Raw genomic sequence first — 18,497 nt, 5'->3', positions numbered from 1 at the left:
AAATCAATCCAGTAGTTGCAACTGTTTGAGCAGAGCTAGACGGACGGTTTGCGCTGGCCGGAGATGTGCTCCTCTCCGAAAAATCGTAGGTGGTGACTCTGGGAGAACAATTTTCAGCCACGCCCGGTGATGCTGCTTGATCGACTTGGCTGTCTTCTGGTAGCATGTAGTGGTTGGAGGCTTCGTGAATTGGTCGTCTCGTATCTTTCGTTTTAGCTGTATTTTCTCGGTCTCAAATCCCCTGATGCTGACCAAACTCTGATATTTTCCTGGAAAGAGGCGATGCAGGATAGGCGAAGGCGGCTGCAGGGCTCGCATGGAGAGGAGCGAGAAGTACACTTCACTTTATGCCGGCGGCAAGTCAGACCCCCCCGAGACAGATCGAGAAGCCCGGGGTGCTGTTGATCGTGGCATGCTTGCAGCGATTTATGCCAGTACTACCTCAATATAGCCAGAAAGTGGAGAGAGGCTGGGGTTCTCCGGGTTCTCCGCATTTCCGGGTGAAATCGAGAAGGGTTGATTTATTAGCCCCGACTCAACCCCACAATGAGTACAACTGCCGAACTACCGAAACCATACCATGTATATCAGGGAATAGGCATGTCATGAATTGACTAGTAATTACTATTCAGGATAAGGCAAGTGTGTTTGGTGAGAAGTTATACTAACACTATAACAGCCTAGCGAACTTGAACCCAGGGTCTCCTTGTATATTCCAACTTGAAGGAGATGTGTACTCGTATTGAGAGAGTTGAGAGAGAGCAGCCTAGGCCGCCAAAGCTCTTGCTTGAACCTCAGGCTGGAGATCAATAAATACCACCGAGCTGGCTACCAATATGGAGGGCCTTGCCTAGAGATGAGACATGTGCCAACGGGTGATATTGACTGAAAAGCTCTGAATAGTGGTGAGTAATGAGAAAGAAGAATGTCTGAAATTTATGCGTTAATGGAATGGTTTGGTACAAGTCTCCTTTAGCCTAGGCAATCATAACTGAAAATCTTGGAGCTCGAGTAAATTCATTGATAGTGACTATTTTCTTGCATTGTAGTACTCTCCTTTCTGATCAATCATAATAAAGCCCTTGGATCATATCTGCAAGAGATCAATCTCCCGTCACACTCACATGAGCCAGTGGAACAAAAGATTGCTTCGTTTGCAAGGTATCTCCTTTATTCTCCGCACCGCCACCTTTTTCATATCCTCCACCACCAGGAATTCGATAACAACTCGATCACCTTGCTCAACATGAACTGGATTCTTGCCTCCAATGGAGGCCTTCAACCCAGTCCTCCTACCCACCCAAGAATTCAGGCCCCGTTTTCTATCAGAGCTCCCTTCCATCCCATAGGGTACGAGACAGCGTCTTTCGGATAGTATAGATGCCGACATAGGAAGCCTGAGTTCGACGTTGCAAATCACTCGCTCGCCACCATTCCAGGGCCCTTTTCCCCGGCTGCCATTTTTGAAAGAACACTGACGCAAAATCACCGGATAACGCTGCTCTAGCGATTCTGGATCTGTGATCCTTGTATTGGTCATATTTGTGTGGACGCCACTAGTTCCATTCCATCCAGGACTGACTCCACTGCCTCCAGCGATGGTTTCATAGTACCTGAAGCCATTGGCGCCGTCGATTCCGAATGTGAAGTTGTTCATGCAGCCTTGGCTTGAGATATTGGGGCACTAAGGTACACAGTCTTCTTGCCTGATAGATAAGGCGACAAGTATCCACTGCAAATCATGTTGATCACTTGAACTTCCCCTTTTCACCTCTGCATTACCCCTTGCCACCTCCGAACAATGGCATCAAACATTGAGCTATGCTGTCCTCGAATATATGCCAAGCAGGCGGAGAATCGCGTGCCTCCAACAAATGAATTCCTCATGGGCACATGGCATGTGACCCACTCAAGTCTCCCCCTATGGAAGGACAAACGCAACGTCAACATCACCTACAAGGAGATTGACTCTTCCGGGGTGAAAATTGATGATCTGGTACAATACCAGGCCGTTGGATCTGACAAGATTAAGTCTATCAATGGAGTGGATACTCCCACGCCAGGAAACCCGTGCGCTTGGGATTGGCGAGGCAAAGGCTGGCTGAAGATCGCAAGCTCACACTGGGAGTGCCTTGGATTTGGACATGCGGATGGAAACAATAAATGGGCTGTCACTTATTTTGCGAAATCCCTCTTCACACCCGCCGGAATGGATATCTACTCGTGGGACAAGCAAGGGCTTCCCCAGAGTACAGTCGACGATATTATCCAAGCTTTGAAGGGACTTGAAATCGAAGAAATCACCAACCTTGCCGACACAATGTTTGAGATCCCCCAGAATTAAAACTTATATGCAGTCAACGACGACCATTGGAGCAGAGAGCGGTGCAATATGTTGAAGTCTGCATGATTCCAACTTGGACGACCACGGGAAAAGCTTCAAATTATCATGTGATATTGCTGAATGGCTTTGGGTGCCTGAAGCTGTATAATAATTAGAATAATTTTTCGCACATATTGATATTTCACTCAATGATTACGCAATTTCTCAATACAGATCAATTTCAAGGTCAAGGTCTTCAGCTCGTCCAGGGGTCGTGGCGAGGCATAATCTCGTAAACAGTGAACCACTGGAATCGTCGTTTACAGCTGGGGCTGTATGAGCGAAATATCACGGAAGAGCAAAAGAATGAGAGTGTTTAAAACATATCCACCGAAACTGTCAGGCAGCATGGAAAAGGAAGATACCAAGACCCTATTCAAAAGCCGCAATAGCAGATACTTGGAGTATTTTATATCCTTTTTTTTTTCTGAAGAGGGCTTTCAATGTGCCAAGACGCAGGTCATTTAGCCACATACAAAAACCCAATCAAAGCCTATCTGAAACAATTATCACCAATCACTTGCGAGCGGCGACGGACCCCAAATGCAAGAACAGTTACTCAGTGTTAGCTGGCAAGCATCAATCTCCCGTATTCGATCCAGGTCCCGCACAAAACGCGATCTGTGCACTTACGGAGCTCCCCATACCCCTGCATCTTCAAAATCTGTCCACTAGACTGGCTGTTGGTAATGCTGGCGTGCAAGTGATGGCTTTCGAGGGGATACTGTTGACAGATAGACAGTGCAATGCTGCTGGCCCCCACCAACAGACCAGTGCGTATTTCTACAGCAGAGCCTCTTTATTTTCCTTTAACCTTTTGCCCCCCTCCCCCGCGTGAAATATTTTAAGTTGCTCAACCTTAACGCTCTTCTTTTTTCTCGGCATACAATGTGGCTGCGGTTCCACGGCCGCTTAGCCTAAACTTTGATCCAATTCTCAGCAAGCCTGAGTGACAGTGAATTATTTTCGGCCTGCGATATGGAACTTATGTTGATTGACAAGAAATCCAACCCATCATCAGCTATCCCTTTGATGGCTATGCTAATAAGACATCCTCTTTTCTAGAGCTCTTCTCTTTGGCAAAGAACGGAAGCTTGCAACATTAAGAGAATCAGGCATGTGTCGATGCGTTTGCAGTAATCTACCACAAGTCCTACAGCAAGGTGCTGGTTGTTACTAACGATGTCAAGGGGGACAACGATACATATGCTCATGTCATCACTGAAGATGTTTACAAGCCACTCTACAATGTGCTGGGGACCTCGGACGGGAAGGAGGGGAGAGCCCCATACAACTGGCTCTGTGCAGTCGAATCCCTTCATCTTTCGAAAACAAGTTGCCGAGGTGCGGGTTGGACCAAGGACTGGTACCGGCGGTCTCTTAATGACTGGACTGTGGGATGGCGCGGGGGTACTCAATACAAAGTCCTATACTGCTTGGCAGAGAGAGCGCAACAATCCTGCATGCTAGAATACTCGCTCCCGCTGGTCGTGATAGTGATAGCATGCAACTTAGTTAAGACCACTATCTTGCTCTTTGTGTGGCTTGCGATACAAGATGCCCCTATTCTGACCATTGGAGACGCAATCGCTTCTTTTCTGAGCCATCCGGATCCCTTTTCGAAGGATATTTGTCTAGTCACAAAGCGTGAGGTGAATTCAAGACCTCAACCCAGTTACTTGCCATCAACGATTACTCTCAAACCTCTTGATCAACCGAAGCCCTTCAAGTTTTCGCGAAGACGATGGATGTCGGCCGCCTCTCCCTGCCGTTGGATGTTTGGCATTTTATTTGGCGGGGTCGGAGTAGTGACTTGCTTCGTGTCCCTGATGGTTGGAGTGAGCAAACAGTCCGAGTCCGGAACAAATCACTGGACACAAGAGCTCGGAACGGTAGGCGCCTAGACCTTGATATACAGCGCAAGCTGGCCAACCTTATTGATCGGAAACGTGCTCATTGTTAATTCGCCGCAAATAATCTTTTCTTCCATATATTTCTCCTTTAACGGCCTCCTAACCTCGATGACTCTTGCTGCGGAATGGAGCAGCTATGTCAACGAGCGGAAGGGCCTTCGCGTCTCAAACAATCTAAAAGGATTTCAGAGGTCCAACTACTTCCTCTCGGTGCCATATCGCTACGGCATTCCGTTAATAATTCTTTCTGTTCTCCTTCACTGGCTCATTTCACAGAGTCTATTCATGGTCGGTATCGAGGCATGGGATTCAGATGGCAAACGCCACAAAACAAACGACTTCAAGACCTGCTGCTGGTCCAATGTCGGGATATTGAGTACTACCATAGTCGGGATTGTCTTTTTGGCGGGTATTATAGGGCTCAGTTTTCGACGATCCAAGTCTGGAATGCCAGTCGTAGCAAGTTGTAGTCTTGCGATTGCGGCGGCGTGTCATCCTCATTTTGATCCTAATATCCAACACGGACACGGGGATGAAGACGCAGATATGGAAATGGAGGACAGGGGTCTGGAAATGGCGCTCTTGCCTGTTCGATGGGGTGCTGTGCCTGTGGATGGGCCGTCGGGCCACTGTAGCTTCACGAGTGATACTGTTAGAGAACCCGAGACAGGAGGGGTGTCGTACCAGTGAAGGAAGGTTGACGACATGCGCTTTCGCATGACATCAATTACAATACACCACTACACAGCTAACCCTTGGAAAGTGTAGCACTAAAAGGTACATTGATTGTCAAGATCTGAGTACAAAATCAAAAGAGAAATCCCCCAAACCTGCAAGGATACCAAACATGAAGAGAAAAGAACCCTCGCGAAACCCGGGCATATAAGCATTCGCCAAATCGAGCCAATGAATGAGATAGATGAGTTGAGTCATTCAATACAACATTGAAGTAATCAAACTGCGATCTATACACCTGTTCAAATCAGGACAAGATGGTACCAAATGACGCCCAAGTAACTATCGATTTCTGCAAAGCTGAAAAGCAGAGAGAGGAGAGGAGACGGTGGTAGATTCTCGCATCATCAGGCGGTATCGGTAACTCCTCCCCATCTCCCCGGTCGATTTTGCAGGTATTCTGCAGCTCGAGAGATTAGGGGAGGCAGGAGAAGATGTAAAACCAAGGAAGATAAAGGGCGAGCCAAAACATTAAATGGATGCGAGTCGCCCCCATGTACAGACAGAAAAAGGATGAAAAGTAAAGAAGAAAAAAGATGAAAGGAAGAAACTTAACAGGCAGAAATATGCAAATGCTGATATTGTCGTGTCTCCTGCCATTGGGCAGGGTTCTTTTGAAGGTCATTCTTCGTATGCGTCCCGCGTCACCAAGCGGCGTGAGGGTCGTGATCCGCTCCGAGTATCTCCGGAGGGAAGGGAACACAAGAGAAAACAAGCCATGGAGATTTGCAAACGGGCGCCCGCGGGTAGAAAAAAAAATGAAGAAGATAGAACAAAAAAAGTAAGAATGAAGAAAGGAAAAAAATATAATAAAAAGATTCCAGAGTTTACTCGGCAACCGGGGAAAACTGTGGCGAGTGCTGGGCTGCCCCAAAAATAACGTCTAAACTTGGCTAGATCAGCGAAACAGTGGATTTTTCTGGTCTTTTTTTTTTGTTTGTCATCTCGTCATCCCTCATCGAATCGTAAGCCGGTAATTTCGCAGAACAAGGCCTCGTGATACAATGTGTGTCGTATTCGTTTCGCGGCAAATCAGGTCGGATGCTGGCAAGAAAATAGGGGGAGCGGAACGGGGTAATGGACTTGGCTTGGGCCATCGTCAAATTCATGTCGCTTGCCAGCATTGGAGGAGGAGAGGTAGGTATGCTAGCGTCTTGTTGTTCTTTTTTTTTCTTGTTTTGTTGCGGTAGTTGATTTTTTCGGTGATTATTTGCACGCTTTACTCCACAATGATCTCGACACCGGAGTTGGCGCGGAGTTCGTCACTGCCGCGAGTCTGGTGTCCGTTTTGGCGGCGGAAACCGGTGCCCTTCTCGGGGGTCGGGCCACGAGGTTGGCGAACCGGCATGCGCTCTTGCTGGGCATTGTCAAATCCAACTCCCATTCCGCGGTTGCTACCAATGGCACCTGCGGCCGAGGGCTGGCTGTCCCCCTCCCAAGAGAACATACCGCGCAATCGTCGAGGGCTAGCATTCGGGCCACCAATACCCGTACCAAGTGATAGACCACCAAGACTGTTGACCAAAAGATTATCATCTCGCTGGATACCGAGCGAGGAACCGGACTGGGCGGAGTTAAGGGTAGGGGTGTTGGAGGTCGCGGTCGGGGCTCCCTCGTACTGCATGCGAGTTCCGTTGGACTGAAGAGCGGCCGGGAAGCTGGCAGAGGAAGGGACCGGGGATGGGGTGTAGGATCGCAGGTCGGCGAAGGACTTGGCGGCGCGCAGGTTTTGCGTGTTGGCGAAGTTACCGGGCGAATCCATCACACCCAGGAAGTTGGAGCTCTGACCACCACGAAGAGTGTTAAAACCACCGGGACCACCACCGTTACCACCTTCGTTGCGAGCCTCGCTAAAGTCAATGGTAGCTGCCCGGTTCAGGCCCCGACGAGAGTTGTCGGGTTGACCGGCAGGGGGAATCGAGGACATAGGCGGGCTCACGTTGGTACCAGGAGCAACCTTGAAAACCTGCACCTGACGCTGATCCCCACTGCCGCGGGAGGCATGGGCTAGACCCATGTTGTGTGCCAGAGTGTGAACCGTGCGTCGCTGGGTCGGGGTGAGGTTGGGGGGGGAAGATGACCGAATCGCGAGCATTATCCTGCTTGAACAACAAAAGTTCCGAGTAATAGGATAGCGTTTGGCTGTCGTTCAGATCCACCTCGACTTGGTCTTCGCGGTCAGGGACCGGAGTTCCACGGTAACCAAGGGGCGTCATGTTGTTCGACTTACTGAGCTTCTGGCCACGCTGAGAAACCGGAGAGGGGGAAGTAGCAGGAATGTGCGAGGTCAGAGAAGACATGGAGCTCTGGGTTTGGAGAGTATTTGCCATGGGGCGGTGCTGCTCTTCCAGCTGACCGCGACGCTCACGCTTCTCCCGCTCGATCCGTTCACGTTCCTGTAGGGGAAGCATTTTCTTATACTCCACCCGCAACTTGCGACCTTGCAGCTCGAAGTGGTTCAGCATGTCGATGACGGTTGCCGTCTCCTCCGCGGAGGTGAAGTTGGCAAAGGCGAGACCACGGAAGACCCCATTATCGAAGTGGTAGTTGAAGGCGTAAGGCAAGGGCAGGTTCAGTTCAGTCATCAGCTGAACAAGCTGCTCCTTCTTAACGGCAAATGGGATGTTCTTGATGACGATGGCGGTTGGGATAAGTTCGTCATCGCCTTCGGAGGAGGCGGATGCCTCCGGGCGCATCGCGGTGCTTTGGACGGGGCCGGGGCCCAGGTTGGAAAAGGCACCAGGAACTCCCGGTTGCTGATCCAGCCAAGTCTGATCGGAAAATTCCAAAAATTAGCCGGGGGTCCTAATAAAAGGGAACGTTGTGTATAGGTGTGTGTGGTGGCTTTTTTTTTGTTGGGGTCTTGTCCCCCAAGAAAAAAAAAAGGGAGAGGGGGATGGTGGAAGAAAAACCACAACACAACACGCAACACGCCAGTTGGTCCTTACCGTTGGCAGAGCAGTTCGACCGCGAGCATTCGGCTTCAGACTAGCAGAAGCCGAACGAATACCTCCCAGGGACTGAGCGTTGGCGAAACCATTCGGGTTCCATGTCTGCGAGCCGGACAGGTCATAGGCATAAGAGGAATTGTTCTGCTGAAGGGACGGGTTCAACCGCTCGAGCCGGGAGGTCTCGTAGCGAGCCATCTGATCCTCGTAGAGGTTGACAGGCATAGCACCGTAGGCGTCAAACTGTCGTGAACTCTGTCGGTGTAGAGGTTGTTGGTGCCGCTGGGATCCAGGGGAACGCGCGGCGGGATCGTGATACATGTCGGGATGCTGCTGATAACTCATTGGATGGATTCCTTGAAGACCCGAGGAATGTGGGTTACCACAACACAGATGCACAACACAGGGGGGGAAGAAGAGAGGAGGGGAGACTCGAAGGAGCACGAAGCTACTCGGACATGGGGAGATGGTTTTGGCGAAAGGGAAAAGTCGGAGAGAAAGCAAAAACCAAAATCGCTCACGAGGATGCAGAGTCGTGAAGTGCCCGGATCATGGAAAAGGGGGGGGAGGGACTCGGGGGGTGTGGGGGGGTGAGTGGAATGGGAAATGAGATAAAAAAAAAACGGATATTGCTTTTTTATAAAAAGAGAAAGAGGCAGACGCCCTGGAGGAGTCAAATCGAAGCGTAAAGGGAGAGCGGGGGAGAAGAGGATTTTGAAGGGGCGAAGTGGGCGATCCACCGCCAAGAGGCACTGGCAGTATACCAGCACACAGTATACCACGAAGTGGTATACTGTGTATACAGTGTATAGTATACTATAAATATAATTAAAACTATAATTATCATATAACTATCAGTATCTACTCCACTGTATTTGCATTTGTAGATACCACTGCATGACTCGTACTATTACTAGTACTCCCCCTGAGCACTGACATACTAGAACAGCCATACTATTGTAGAACAGGGACATGTTGGTATCCATCTAAGGAGAATATACGTTAGTTATACTAGTACAAAGTATTTTTATTTTTCTCTTTATTCTGTTTTCACAGTAGTATACACTGTGCATTCTGTTGTATCAAAGTACGTACTACTAGTATACTCCCGAGAACACGGCCACATCGGGTTGTATACTACATACACCTGACCAGACAGATCAGACAGACCAGCTACACTTAGCAAAGCTGCTACCTAGGTTGGCAGTGTCACGTCAAATTAATTGCTATGTAGTAGCTCAGTGGCAACTACTCCCTAACTGGAATACGCTGTACGGTCAACTGCCGGCTAATACCACCCACTCACACCTGGCAGTATCAATTTGAACTAAACCACATTGCATCTCCCTTGGCTACGGAGTACTCCATAGTAACTAGTTAGTACTACTAATCAGTATCCATTCCATCTACTCCCTACTCCGTAAAAAATAACATAAAATAGACTAACGTGGATCTCCCACGAGCAGTTTCAAACCGACATCAGTGCCCTCCCCCCCTCGGGTCACACCTTGCCTCGTGCTTTGCTTTACTTGACACACCCCTGTCTACGGCAATATCCACTGTATCCATGGAGAACATTCTTCCAATGTTCTAATGTTCTCGTAATATTCCATTATTCCAAACTTGACAAGGCCGTTCTCATCCTCCCATACCCCCTTATCTGCCGTACAACGGGTATGGAGTATTCCATACTACTCCGTACTCCATACTCCATACTCCATACTGTATATCCGTAATAGCCTTGGATCATCGTTCTTCGCCACCCATTACAGTATTATGTTATTATTATCTTCCACCCTCCAATACCCCTTCTCATTCGACGCCACACTTGATTCCCATTTCTGTTCCTCTCAGGGGGGGCTCCAACTCGCTTCGCCAATAGTTGATAGTTTGGTCCGCGGGACGGCCCAGCGATTCCATTCCCCGGCACTTTTTCTTTTCCTTTTCTTTTCTTTCTTTTTTATTTATATTTTCCCTTTCTCTATTTTCCTCCCTCTTCTAGCCTCACTCGTTCGCCTCTTGACGCACAAGACCACCTCCACCAAACGGTCCCACTCTAACGAAATTGAATTCGATTTTCCCCCTGTGGCTCCACGATCCGCGCATCCCCCGTTCTAGCGCCTGCGCCGAAGCACTTCTGTCCTTCCACATCTCCAGCTAGAACCACACTAGAGCCTACGAGAAGCCCTCCCCTCGAGTGGAAACGTCAGATCCCGACCGCATGCTTCTTGGTGGAGTTCCTAGCGAAGCTCCGCGAGGGTCTGCTCTCTCCTCTTTCGCCAATAAGCGTCTCGCAATCCAATCCCAATGTTCAGGTTTGGCACACGCCGGCTCAAAACTAGTGCCATGAGGATGGGGAAAGCTTCCGGAGCTACCTGCTTTTCTTCCGAACGTCCCCTCCCCCTTTTTTTTAGTCGGAGGACGAAGTAGAGTATTCAGGAGGGGCTGTGGCTATGCCTTCGAGAGAACCGGATAGGATAGGATAGGATAGGAACTGAGACTGGCGTGAAGGTTTGGGATCTCTTGAATCCTTTGACCCAGAGCTCCATTCTTCAGCTTCCTCCAGGGTCTCGCCTGTTCGGGACATGCTTGTTCACAGATTCCCCCTTTTTTTTTCGGTTGATCGTCGCGACTTACTTCCCCGGCACTGCACGCCAACTCTGTTCTCCGTTCCCGTTCTCCGTCCGGAGACGCCGTGCATTGTCCGGCAGGGTGGGGAGTCGTGGTGGATTATCTGAACTCGAGACCTAAGACCCAAGACCCAACCCGATGGGTCACTTTATTCCGAGAAAATTGCGAAAGGACTAAATAATAGCATCACGGTCTAGCGACTAGGGGCAAGCCATTGGCGTCTCGGGACTTGTTCCGGGACTCCCGGCTGCTACCGATGCCGATTCCAATCTTGCGGATGTTGGTGCCTGTGGTAGAGCATAAGAAAGGTTCCACTACGGAGTAGCAGTGTCAGGATTACGAGGTTCGAAGATCGAAGGATCATATGGACTAGGACGAGAATAGGCCATCGGAAAAAGGGGTAAGGGTTGTGATGAAGTTATCACCAGATCCAAGATTGGCAGCAAATCTCCTCGAGATGGATTAGACTGGTCCACGCCTTGGACTAACGCGAATCGTTAGACCTCATGGTCGATCACCGTACGACATATGAGGTCTTGCTCCGTACTCGTTTGGTGGACGGTTCACTATGAGACATGTCACCACATGATCCGAATAGATTGACCAAAGCTTGGAGCTACGGAGTACTAGGACTAGTATTTGAAGTCGTGCATAAGCGCCACCACTACAAAAGCTTGGGATGCCCCCGGATGCCCCGGGCTCTTGAACATGGCGAGTCGAGAGCCTTGTGCCCATTCCTGCTCTCGATCTGTCCAGTAAGTACGCAGTAGAACAGGCGCAAAAGAAAAATAGGTGGTGTCTTGGTCTGCCACCTAAACTACGCACTAGCAGTTTCAAACAAACGCATTGAATCTTATTGTACCCGGTTAATCCGTGACTGAGAATTGCGGTTTAAGATTCATTGACGGAGTTATATTGTGGTTGTAGGTGGCTGTTCTGGGCAAGATGATGTAGTGAACTACTCGACTGTCACTTTTTGAGAGCAAAAAGGAGAAAAACGCGTGCACGGGCATGCTCCAATTGATTCACGCTCATCATCTAATTAAAGAAGATGAGATGAGAGTCCTGCGTTTGCATGTATCAATCTTAGTCAGAGGCATGTTAGGTCATGGGGCAGTGCTATGGATGACTTTGAGTGTCAAATTCTTGACACTCAGGAGAGACAGTGTACTGAGTGTGTACTCCGTACTCTATACTATACTTCTCTGCCGCGTCAGGAATGGGGTTTCAGGTTAAGAACCTGCTGTCACTATCTCCAGCGCAAAAGGATCCGCGTCTGCTAGTTCCAAGTCCAAGGCATCGCTAGTGGGCGGAGACTTGGCGGTATCCCGTCGGATAATTCTGGAAAACACGCATTTTGTACTCTGTATTCCTTCTTACTCTTCACTTCCTCAACTTGGTAGGTGTTTCATAGTTAAGCTTCTTTCAACACTGCCCGCATCCGGCGAGAATCGCGGGGTTGCATTCGAGACCGATCGACCTCGACGTCCCTGGAACTTGAAACTCGGTCGTCCCAGGGAACGCGAATCGCTGACGAGTGTTGGCCCCACAGGCGATCAGTGACGAATTTTTGTAGATGGAAGGAGGATACGGGAAAGGAGAAGATGGGAGGACAGAAGGTCAATTCGAGGGTAATCAGTCGGACCTGATTTGAACAATTTCAAGAACAAACGGTCATTCTCTCGGAGGCCGATGCATGATGATGCGTTGAAGATGTCGTAAGGTACACGACGCCTGCAGAAGTGTGCGGCCTCGCGGCCTCGCGGCTGGCTGCGTGGTTTTCACAGTGGGGCCGGCCGATTAAAGACGCAGACGACCTTAAATAGTTCATAAGGCGAGCGCGCGCCCGGTTGCTCTTCATCGCTGCGAGAGACGCGATGATGCGACGGTCTAAGAGTTTGCGTGTCTCGGTCGCTATAGGGCTTATCTTGACCCTGGTCCTGGTCAATCGCCATGTCGCTTCGATCGAGCCGGTGCAGACTGGTGATTCAAATTTTAAATCCGAATTTGTGATTGAGGATGGTGAAGGTCACATTGAGCTGGTCTCAGTAGACCGATATCCTCGCGCTGTTATCAATTCTGCGCGCGCTGCATCCTCACATGCGCCAAGTGCGCCACCCTCGATCTCGCAAACGATACCAAAACCTGCTCCTTCGCCGACGGTGGAAGCCTGGCTGGAGCCGACAAAACCGGCCCCTCCAACCAGGTTTGCGCCCAAGCAGATTCCCGTTAATGTGCCTGGCGAATTCTTCTGGGATGACGAGGATGATTCGTACCTGGAAGACTATACAGAGAAAGAGGAGGTGCAGTTAGGGCAGCGACAAAAGCATAGCAAATCGACATCGACATCCTCATCGCCACCAAAACCAAAACCCACGCCGAAATCCGATCGCATTATCGTGTTAGGACGGATGTCATATGAAGATGCGACATGGCTGGAAGACGAACTGCCAGAGTGAGTGAAGAGGGAAAGAGTTAACCCCCCCATGCAGATTACCTAGGATTGCATTCTAACCAGAACATCCACGCAGATGGCAACACGCAGTCTATGTCGTCGACGATCCTAATGCTAAACATACAGTTCAGCTCAATAAAGGCAAAGAAAGTAATGTCTATCTCCAATATATCGCAGATCATTACCCCAACTTCCCGGATTACATGGTTTTCCTACATGCCCACCGTTGGGGCTACCACGTCGAATTCCCTGAGCAAGACAACGCCTTGGCTGTTCAGCGGCTCCAGCTCGACTATGTCAAAAAGAACGGATATGTCAATATGCGCTGTCAATGGGAACCAGGCTGCCCAGAAGAAGTCCAGCCGTTTCGACAGCTGGCCGGACGGACGACGGAGATCGCCTTTGCTGGTGCTTGGATGCGCATTTTCAACAATACCAATGTACCAGAGGTGGTCGCCGTCCCTTGCTGCGCTCAATTCGCTGTGACGCGGGAACAGATTCTTGCAAGACCGCTCCATGAATACTTGGCCTTTCATCGCTGGCTGATGGAGACGGAGCTGGATGATGAGACAAGCGGTCGAGTGTTTGAATACCTCTGGCATATTATCTTTGGACAAGAAAACATCCTGTAAGTTTTTGTTTGTTTTTTGCCGCTCTTGGGCGCTGCGATTCGAGTGTATTCGAGCTAACCAATAGCCTCATAGTTGTCCTGCCAAGGAACAGTGTTACATGGATACCTATAATATGGAGTGGGATCCTTCATTCGATCCGATCGATGAGACATCTTGGGTCGATGATTCCTTCTGGGATGATTTTGACATGGACAATCTCGACACGTACGAGAACGGTCAATTCTACGACCAAGACACCTTCGACGTCGATACAATGATCCAGAACAACATGGACAGTGAGAAGTCGCCTCAAAATAACGCTAAGTCCTCCGAGCAAGACACTTCCTACGTCGATATCATGGACCCGGACAACCTATACAGCGATATTCCGGTTCAAAAGAACATACAAGTTGATAACGAGCATCGATGATATGAGTACAGATGATAAATATACGAGGATATGGGGCATGTAAAGCAAATTTTTGTATAGATAAAGGCTCTGCACCCGGTGTGCCAGAGCTGGCTAAAGGATACCCGCATGGTTTTGTGAAATGTATTTCGTGTTTCTTATAGTGACTTATTCTTAACCTATTTTTGGTTCATTTTTTTACGAACGCTTCGAACGCTTCATTGAGGAACTTAGTATACTATTTATTTCCAAGGCTCCGACGACTGATAGTCTGTTTCATTCCAAGATTTTAAATACTAATGGTAGCACTGGTGTTGATACCTAGGTATATCGAGCGAAAGTCACAACTTGAATTGAGCGTTCCAAGGTTGTCGTTAGGTCGGATAGACTAGAACTCGAAAATATTACAATAGGGAGTGATCAAAATCAATTCTCAGTTGCAACAGGATATCAATTTGTATGTACTATAGACAGGCCATTATCAGAGTACTATCATCTGCATTATTTAAAGAAAGTCGTCAACACGATCATGACTGCGCATCATCATTATCGTATTCTCATTTACACCGCTAACACTCCCGTGGAATACCGCCCTCGACACTGCAGGTCGAGTTTAGAGCCAAGCCAAGGGCATCAGACCAGCGAGGGCAGCCATGGATATAGCACCAGGGGCATTCATGCCCGCGGCAGCATTGGTCGGGGTGGCAGACGCCGAGTCTTGAGTCGGGTCACTGCTGCTGCTCGTATCAGTGCCAGTTGCACTTGCACCTGCACTGCCACTGTCAACGTTGCTACTGGTACCGGTGCTAGAAGAAGCACCGGTAGTTGTAGCAGCAGCTACCGATCCAGTCGTGGTGGTCGATCCGGTACTGGTAGCCGCAGAAGCGTTGTAGGTTGTTGTGCTGAAGTTGCACGAGCGGACGATCTCGCGAGCCTCTGGAAAGATACTAGTATTAGCAAGGTGAAAATTATACAATGAATAAATCGAGCATACCGTTGTCATCATCTTCATCATCGTCATCGTCATCGGTATCGTAGTCACGGTCATACTTGTCAATACAAGCTGCGCAGAGAGGAACTTGGGTCTTCGCAATATCCCAATCACAGATGCACTTGATCTCAGCCGCGTCGTCATCATCATGTTGATGATCACAGCGCTGGGCGGTATTCACCACTGATCCACATGCTTCCCAGCAGCGGTTGGGAACATCATCATGGTCGAGCTTGGAGGCGATAGCAACATTGCTGGCGAGCAAGAGGCCACTGAGAGCGAGAAGTTGCTGGGTACGCATATTGTTGATTGCTTTTGGAGCTTGTGGTCTGAGTTGATGGAATCTGAAGTGGAGAAGCTTTTTTGGTTTTCAATTGAGGATTTGATAACCTTGGAAGTTTAAGAAGTTCAAGTTGTTGCGATGATACTTTTCTATGGACAACAGAGAATATTTATATTACTATTCTCCTCAATTTCGAGAGTCTGTTTCTATAATTGAACTTCGAATTGAACCCTGCCGATCTACCATCATGCCGAGAGATTCTAAGCCCTGCATAGGTAGATTTATCATGGATATCGGCCTCTTCCGTCTACCTGAATGGGTGGGCGAGACTGCTAAGCCCCCCCAGTGAGATGCAAAATTTCTTTTTTTACCACTATGAAGTATGAAAATGAAGCTATTAGCAGGACTCTATTGATCATCGGTCAAGCCACCAATGGTACTGCTGCAAAAGCAGCTGCCTGCTTTAGTATTGTGAATGCCAAGAAACGGGCAGCAATGTCACTCTGATCATCGTGGAAATTGTGAGGTCGTCGTGTAACTGGCGTTCTTCTTGTATTTTTCCTTGTGACCGATGCCCAACCACATAAGGGGTCGCAGCTCCGATGACTGTCACAAAGCTTCTGAAGGATGAGATGCCGCTCTACACAAAATTGCAATATTCTAATTATCATTTTATTGATCGGACTGCCGTATGTTTACCCTCTGCCAAGCATCAAGGGACTGCTAAGCCACCCAGTGGGGCCGCTCGCACGCTCGGCAAGTTCATATCTGCCAGTGCGCTTCCACCGCTCGTTTAGCTCTCCTCATGTTGCGGCGGATCCGAGAGGACGTGGGGAAAATCTTGGAACTTGAGATCTGCGATATTGAGCTCTAGCATAATCATGAAGAAGTTTGGCCCTAATCCAGTCAAGGGTAGTGGCATGCATTCTTCTGCCACAGCCCGCGCCAATCCACCCCGCCGATGCGGCTCGATGTATAAATAGCAGATGCAGTATCGAGTGATATTTAGGCTACCATATTATTAAACCGGAACCCATCCAAGGTTCCAAAGGTTCAAGTTGGCAGACTGTCCTGGAGATCTAGTAAGTGTGATACCGGACAGGAAGGTGATACTACCTAGTTACCTACTGATAGGTAGTATGATAGTTAATAGTTAGTAGGTGGGTTTCTAGTTGCGATAACCTTGGAACTCGCTCTTTCAAGCCCCTTTGACGATATTAGCTTACCAACTGGCAAAATTTGGCATTCAAATGGGAGTTTGATATACTAGACACCAAATCTAGTACTTGTACCTACTAGGTATGCAGTGTGTGTATTCCGGTGATGAATTGTACTAGTAGTACTGGTAGTGAGTGGTAGTGGTAGCCCTTAGTAAGAACCCCCGCAATGACAACCGCCCTAATTATAGATAGACTTGGATCTCCTCATCTATCTAGATACACATCCTACTATCCACTTACACTCCCGCTTCAAGTTCAATCTTAAGTTCACAATGGCCCGAGTTGCAAGCAAAATGTGGGAAAGCTACTGCCTACGTCCTAGCCTCCACTCCTCCTCCACTGTGATCCCAGTTTTCCTCTATGGCACAGCCTGGAAGAAAGATCAAACAGCCGAGCTGGTCAACACTGCCATTGCCGCCGGTTTCCGAGCAATTGATACGGCAGCCCAACCACGGCACTACCAAGAAGATCTCGTCGGCGATGGTATCCGCAAGGCCATTGTAGATGGTATTGTTCGCCGAGAGGACCTTTATGTACGTCCAGACCAGGCTGATGATTATGATACTATTGGACTAAGATGTCGACATCTAGCTACAAACCAAATTCAGTCCGATCGGGGCACAGGATCCTGACAATATGCCCTATGATCCCAACTTATCTGTCACAGAGCAAGTCCATGCCTCAATCAAGTCATCGTTGCACAACTTTCGCCCTGCAGAAGACCCCAACAGTGTGGCCGAGGCCTACATCGATACCCTGGTCATTCACTCTCCACTTAGAAAGTTTGAAATGACCGTTGAAGCGTGGCAGGCTCTCGAGACCTATGTACCCCATCGCATTCGCAACCTGGGTATCTCAAACTGTTCTTTGCCCCTCCTCGCCGCACTGGACTCCTCACCCGCGACGAAGGTGAAGCCTGCTGTGGTACAAAATCGATTCTACGAAGATACTGAATTTGATGTCCCACTGCGACAATTCTGCCGCGAGAAGGATATCATTTACCAGAGTTTCTGGACGCTGACTGCGAATCCGGATCTGGTACAATCCCACCCCATACAGCAGCTGGCTACCCGGGTGAATATCAGCCCCGCCGCTGCCTTGTATGCTCTTGTGATGAGCCTGGGCAACACGACGGTGTTGAATGGTACGAAGAACGAAGCACGTATGAAGGAAGATCTAGCTGCCCCGCAGAAGGTGCAGAAGTTTGCGCAGGCCAACTCTGCTGCATGGGAAGAGTTGCTGAAGGAGTTCCAGGGATTGGTTGGAGATTCTGTATGATTGAAATGAATATGAGAAATGAACATGAGAAAGGAATCGTGATAGACCATAGAGAGACAGAGAGAGGATGGTATAGGAATCGAGACGGACTCAAGTGATATCAAGTATCGGTACATGATATCACATATATTATTATATGCAAATATAAGTAGCAGTACTTCTGTCTGCCTTTGTCACATGCTGACTCATCCCCGCTCGATGACCTCAAGGTCGTCCAGGGCCAAGCGAGCGCAGCGCAAGATTTTGTGCTCCAACGCATCCCCCCGTCCTCACTTGCGGTGTGAGATTAACATCTGCTGGTACTTTTTCCCCCTTGGGCCACATCAATTTTGGACCCTTTTCCGGCAATCCTGAATGTCGGTTTCTTTCAGCACTTGCTGATCATCGTTAAAGCCTCCATCCGAATCCGTTGCAGTCAGCCTCCGACCCTTGATTTTCGAACCTTCGACCCTGGACTCCCGGCCTTCACATCCATCGGACTTGATTTTCGCATCCCAGTGACTCATTGGACGCTTCCCTGCACAGCGTCGGTGCTCTCGTGAGAGTCGGCCAGTTTTTTACCCGATTCCCGCTCTCCACCCAGACTTTTTACGTGACCCAACACGCCCGACTCAACATCGAGGCGCCGCGACTTCCTGTC

General features: G+C 49.1%; 6 protein-coding genes across 6 annotated transcripts; 4 read left to right on the top strand and 2 right to left on the bottom strand.

Annotated features, from left to right (window-relative positions):
• Nucleotides 1-1,801: 1,801 nt before the first annotated feature.
• N7533_003820 (uncharacterized protein) lies at nt 1,802-2,344 on the top strand (the record flags this gene model as incomplete). Its single annotated transcript, XM_057100470.1, has 1 exon — nt 1,802-2,344. The coding sequence occupies one exon, from the start codon at nt 1,802-1,804 to the stop codon at nt 2,342-2,344; it is 543 nt and encodes a 180-aa protein (XP_056960100.1).
• A 2,060-nt stretch (nt 2,345-4,404) lies between these two features.
• Nucleotides 4,405-4,986, top strand: N7533_003819 (uncharacterized protein; the record flags this gene model as incomplete). The annotated part of the gene is made up of 1 exon (XM_057100469.1): nt 4,405-4,986. The coding sequence occupies one exon, from the start codon at nt 4,405-4,407 to the stop codon at nt 4,984-4,986; it is 582 nt and encodes a 193-aa protein (XP_056960099.1).
• A 1,264-nt stretch (nt 4,987-6,250) lies between these two features.
• Nucleotides 6,251-8,324, bottom strand: N7533_003818 (uncharacterized protein; the record flags this gene model as incomplete). Its single annotated transcript, XM_057100468.1, has 3 exons — nt 6,251-7,078; nt 7,113-7,802; nt 7,980-8,324. The coding sequence occupies 3 exons, from the start codon at nt 8,322-8,324 to the stop codon at nt 6,251-6,253; spliced, it is 1,863 nt and encodes a 620-aa protein (XP_056960098.1).
• A 4,163-nt stretch (nt 8,325-12,487) lies between these two features.
• On the top strand, nt 12,488-14,106 carry N7533_003817 (DUF3431 domain-containing protein; the record flags this gene model as incomplete). The annotated part of the gene is made up of 3 exons (XM_057100467.1): nt 12,488-13,065; nt 13,142-13,693; nt 13,770-14,106. The coding sequence occupies 3 exons, from the start codon at nt 12,488-12,490 to the stop codon at nt 14,104-14,106; spliced, it is 1,467 nt and encodes a 488-aa protein (XP_056960097.1).
• Nucleotides 14,107-14,698: 592 nt separating this feature from the next.
• On the bottom strand, nt 14,699-15,377 carry N7533_003816 (putative GPI anchored protein; the record flags this gene model as incomplete). Its single annotated transcript, XM_057100466.1, has 2 exons — nt 14,699-15,021; nt 15,080-15,377. 2 exons carry the CDS (start codon nt 15,375-15,377, stop codon nt 14,699-14,701), a joined length of 621 nt encoding a protein of 206 aa, XP_056960096.1.
• Nucleotides 15,378-16,851: 1,474 nt separating this feature from the next.
• N7533_003815 (putative aldo-keto reductase (AKR)) lies at nt 16,852-17,857 on the top strand (the record flags this gene model as incomplete). The annotated part of the gene is made up of 2 exons (XM_057100465.1): nt 16,852-17,112; nt 17,171-17,857. The coding sequence occupies 2 exons, from the start codon at nt 16,852-16,854 to the stop codon at nt 17,855-17,857; spliced, it is 948 nt and encodes a 315-aa protein (XP_056960095.1).
• Nucleotides 17,858-18,497: the final 640 nt, after the last annotated feature.

The sequence above is a fragment of the Penicillium manginii genome (genome assembly GCF_028828005.1).
Source record: "Penicillium manginii strain IBT 31320 chromosome Unknown utg000004l:1.0-7231830.0:1.0-7236170.0, whole genome shotgun sequence".
Lineage (NCBI taxonomy): Eukaryota > Fungi > Ascomycota > Eurotiomycetes > Eurotiales > Aspergillaceae > Penicillium > Penicillium manginii.
This window is presented reverse-complemented; position numbering and strand designations above follow the sequence as displayed.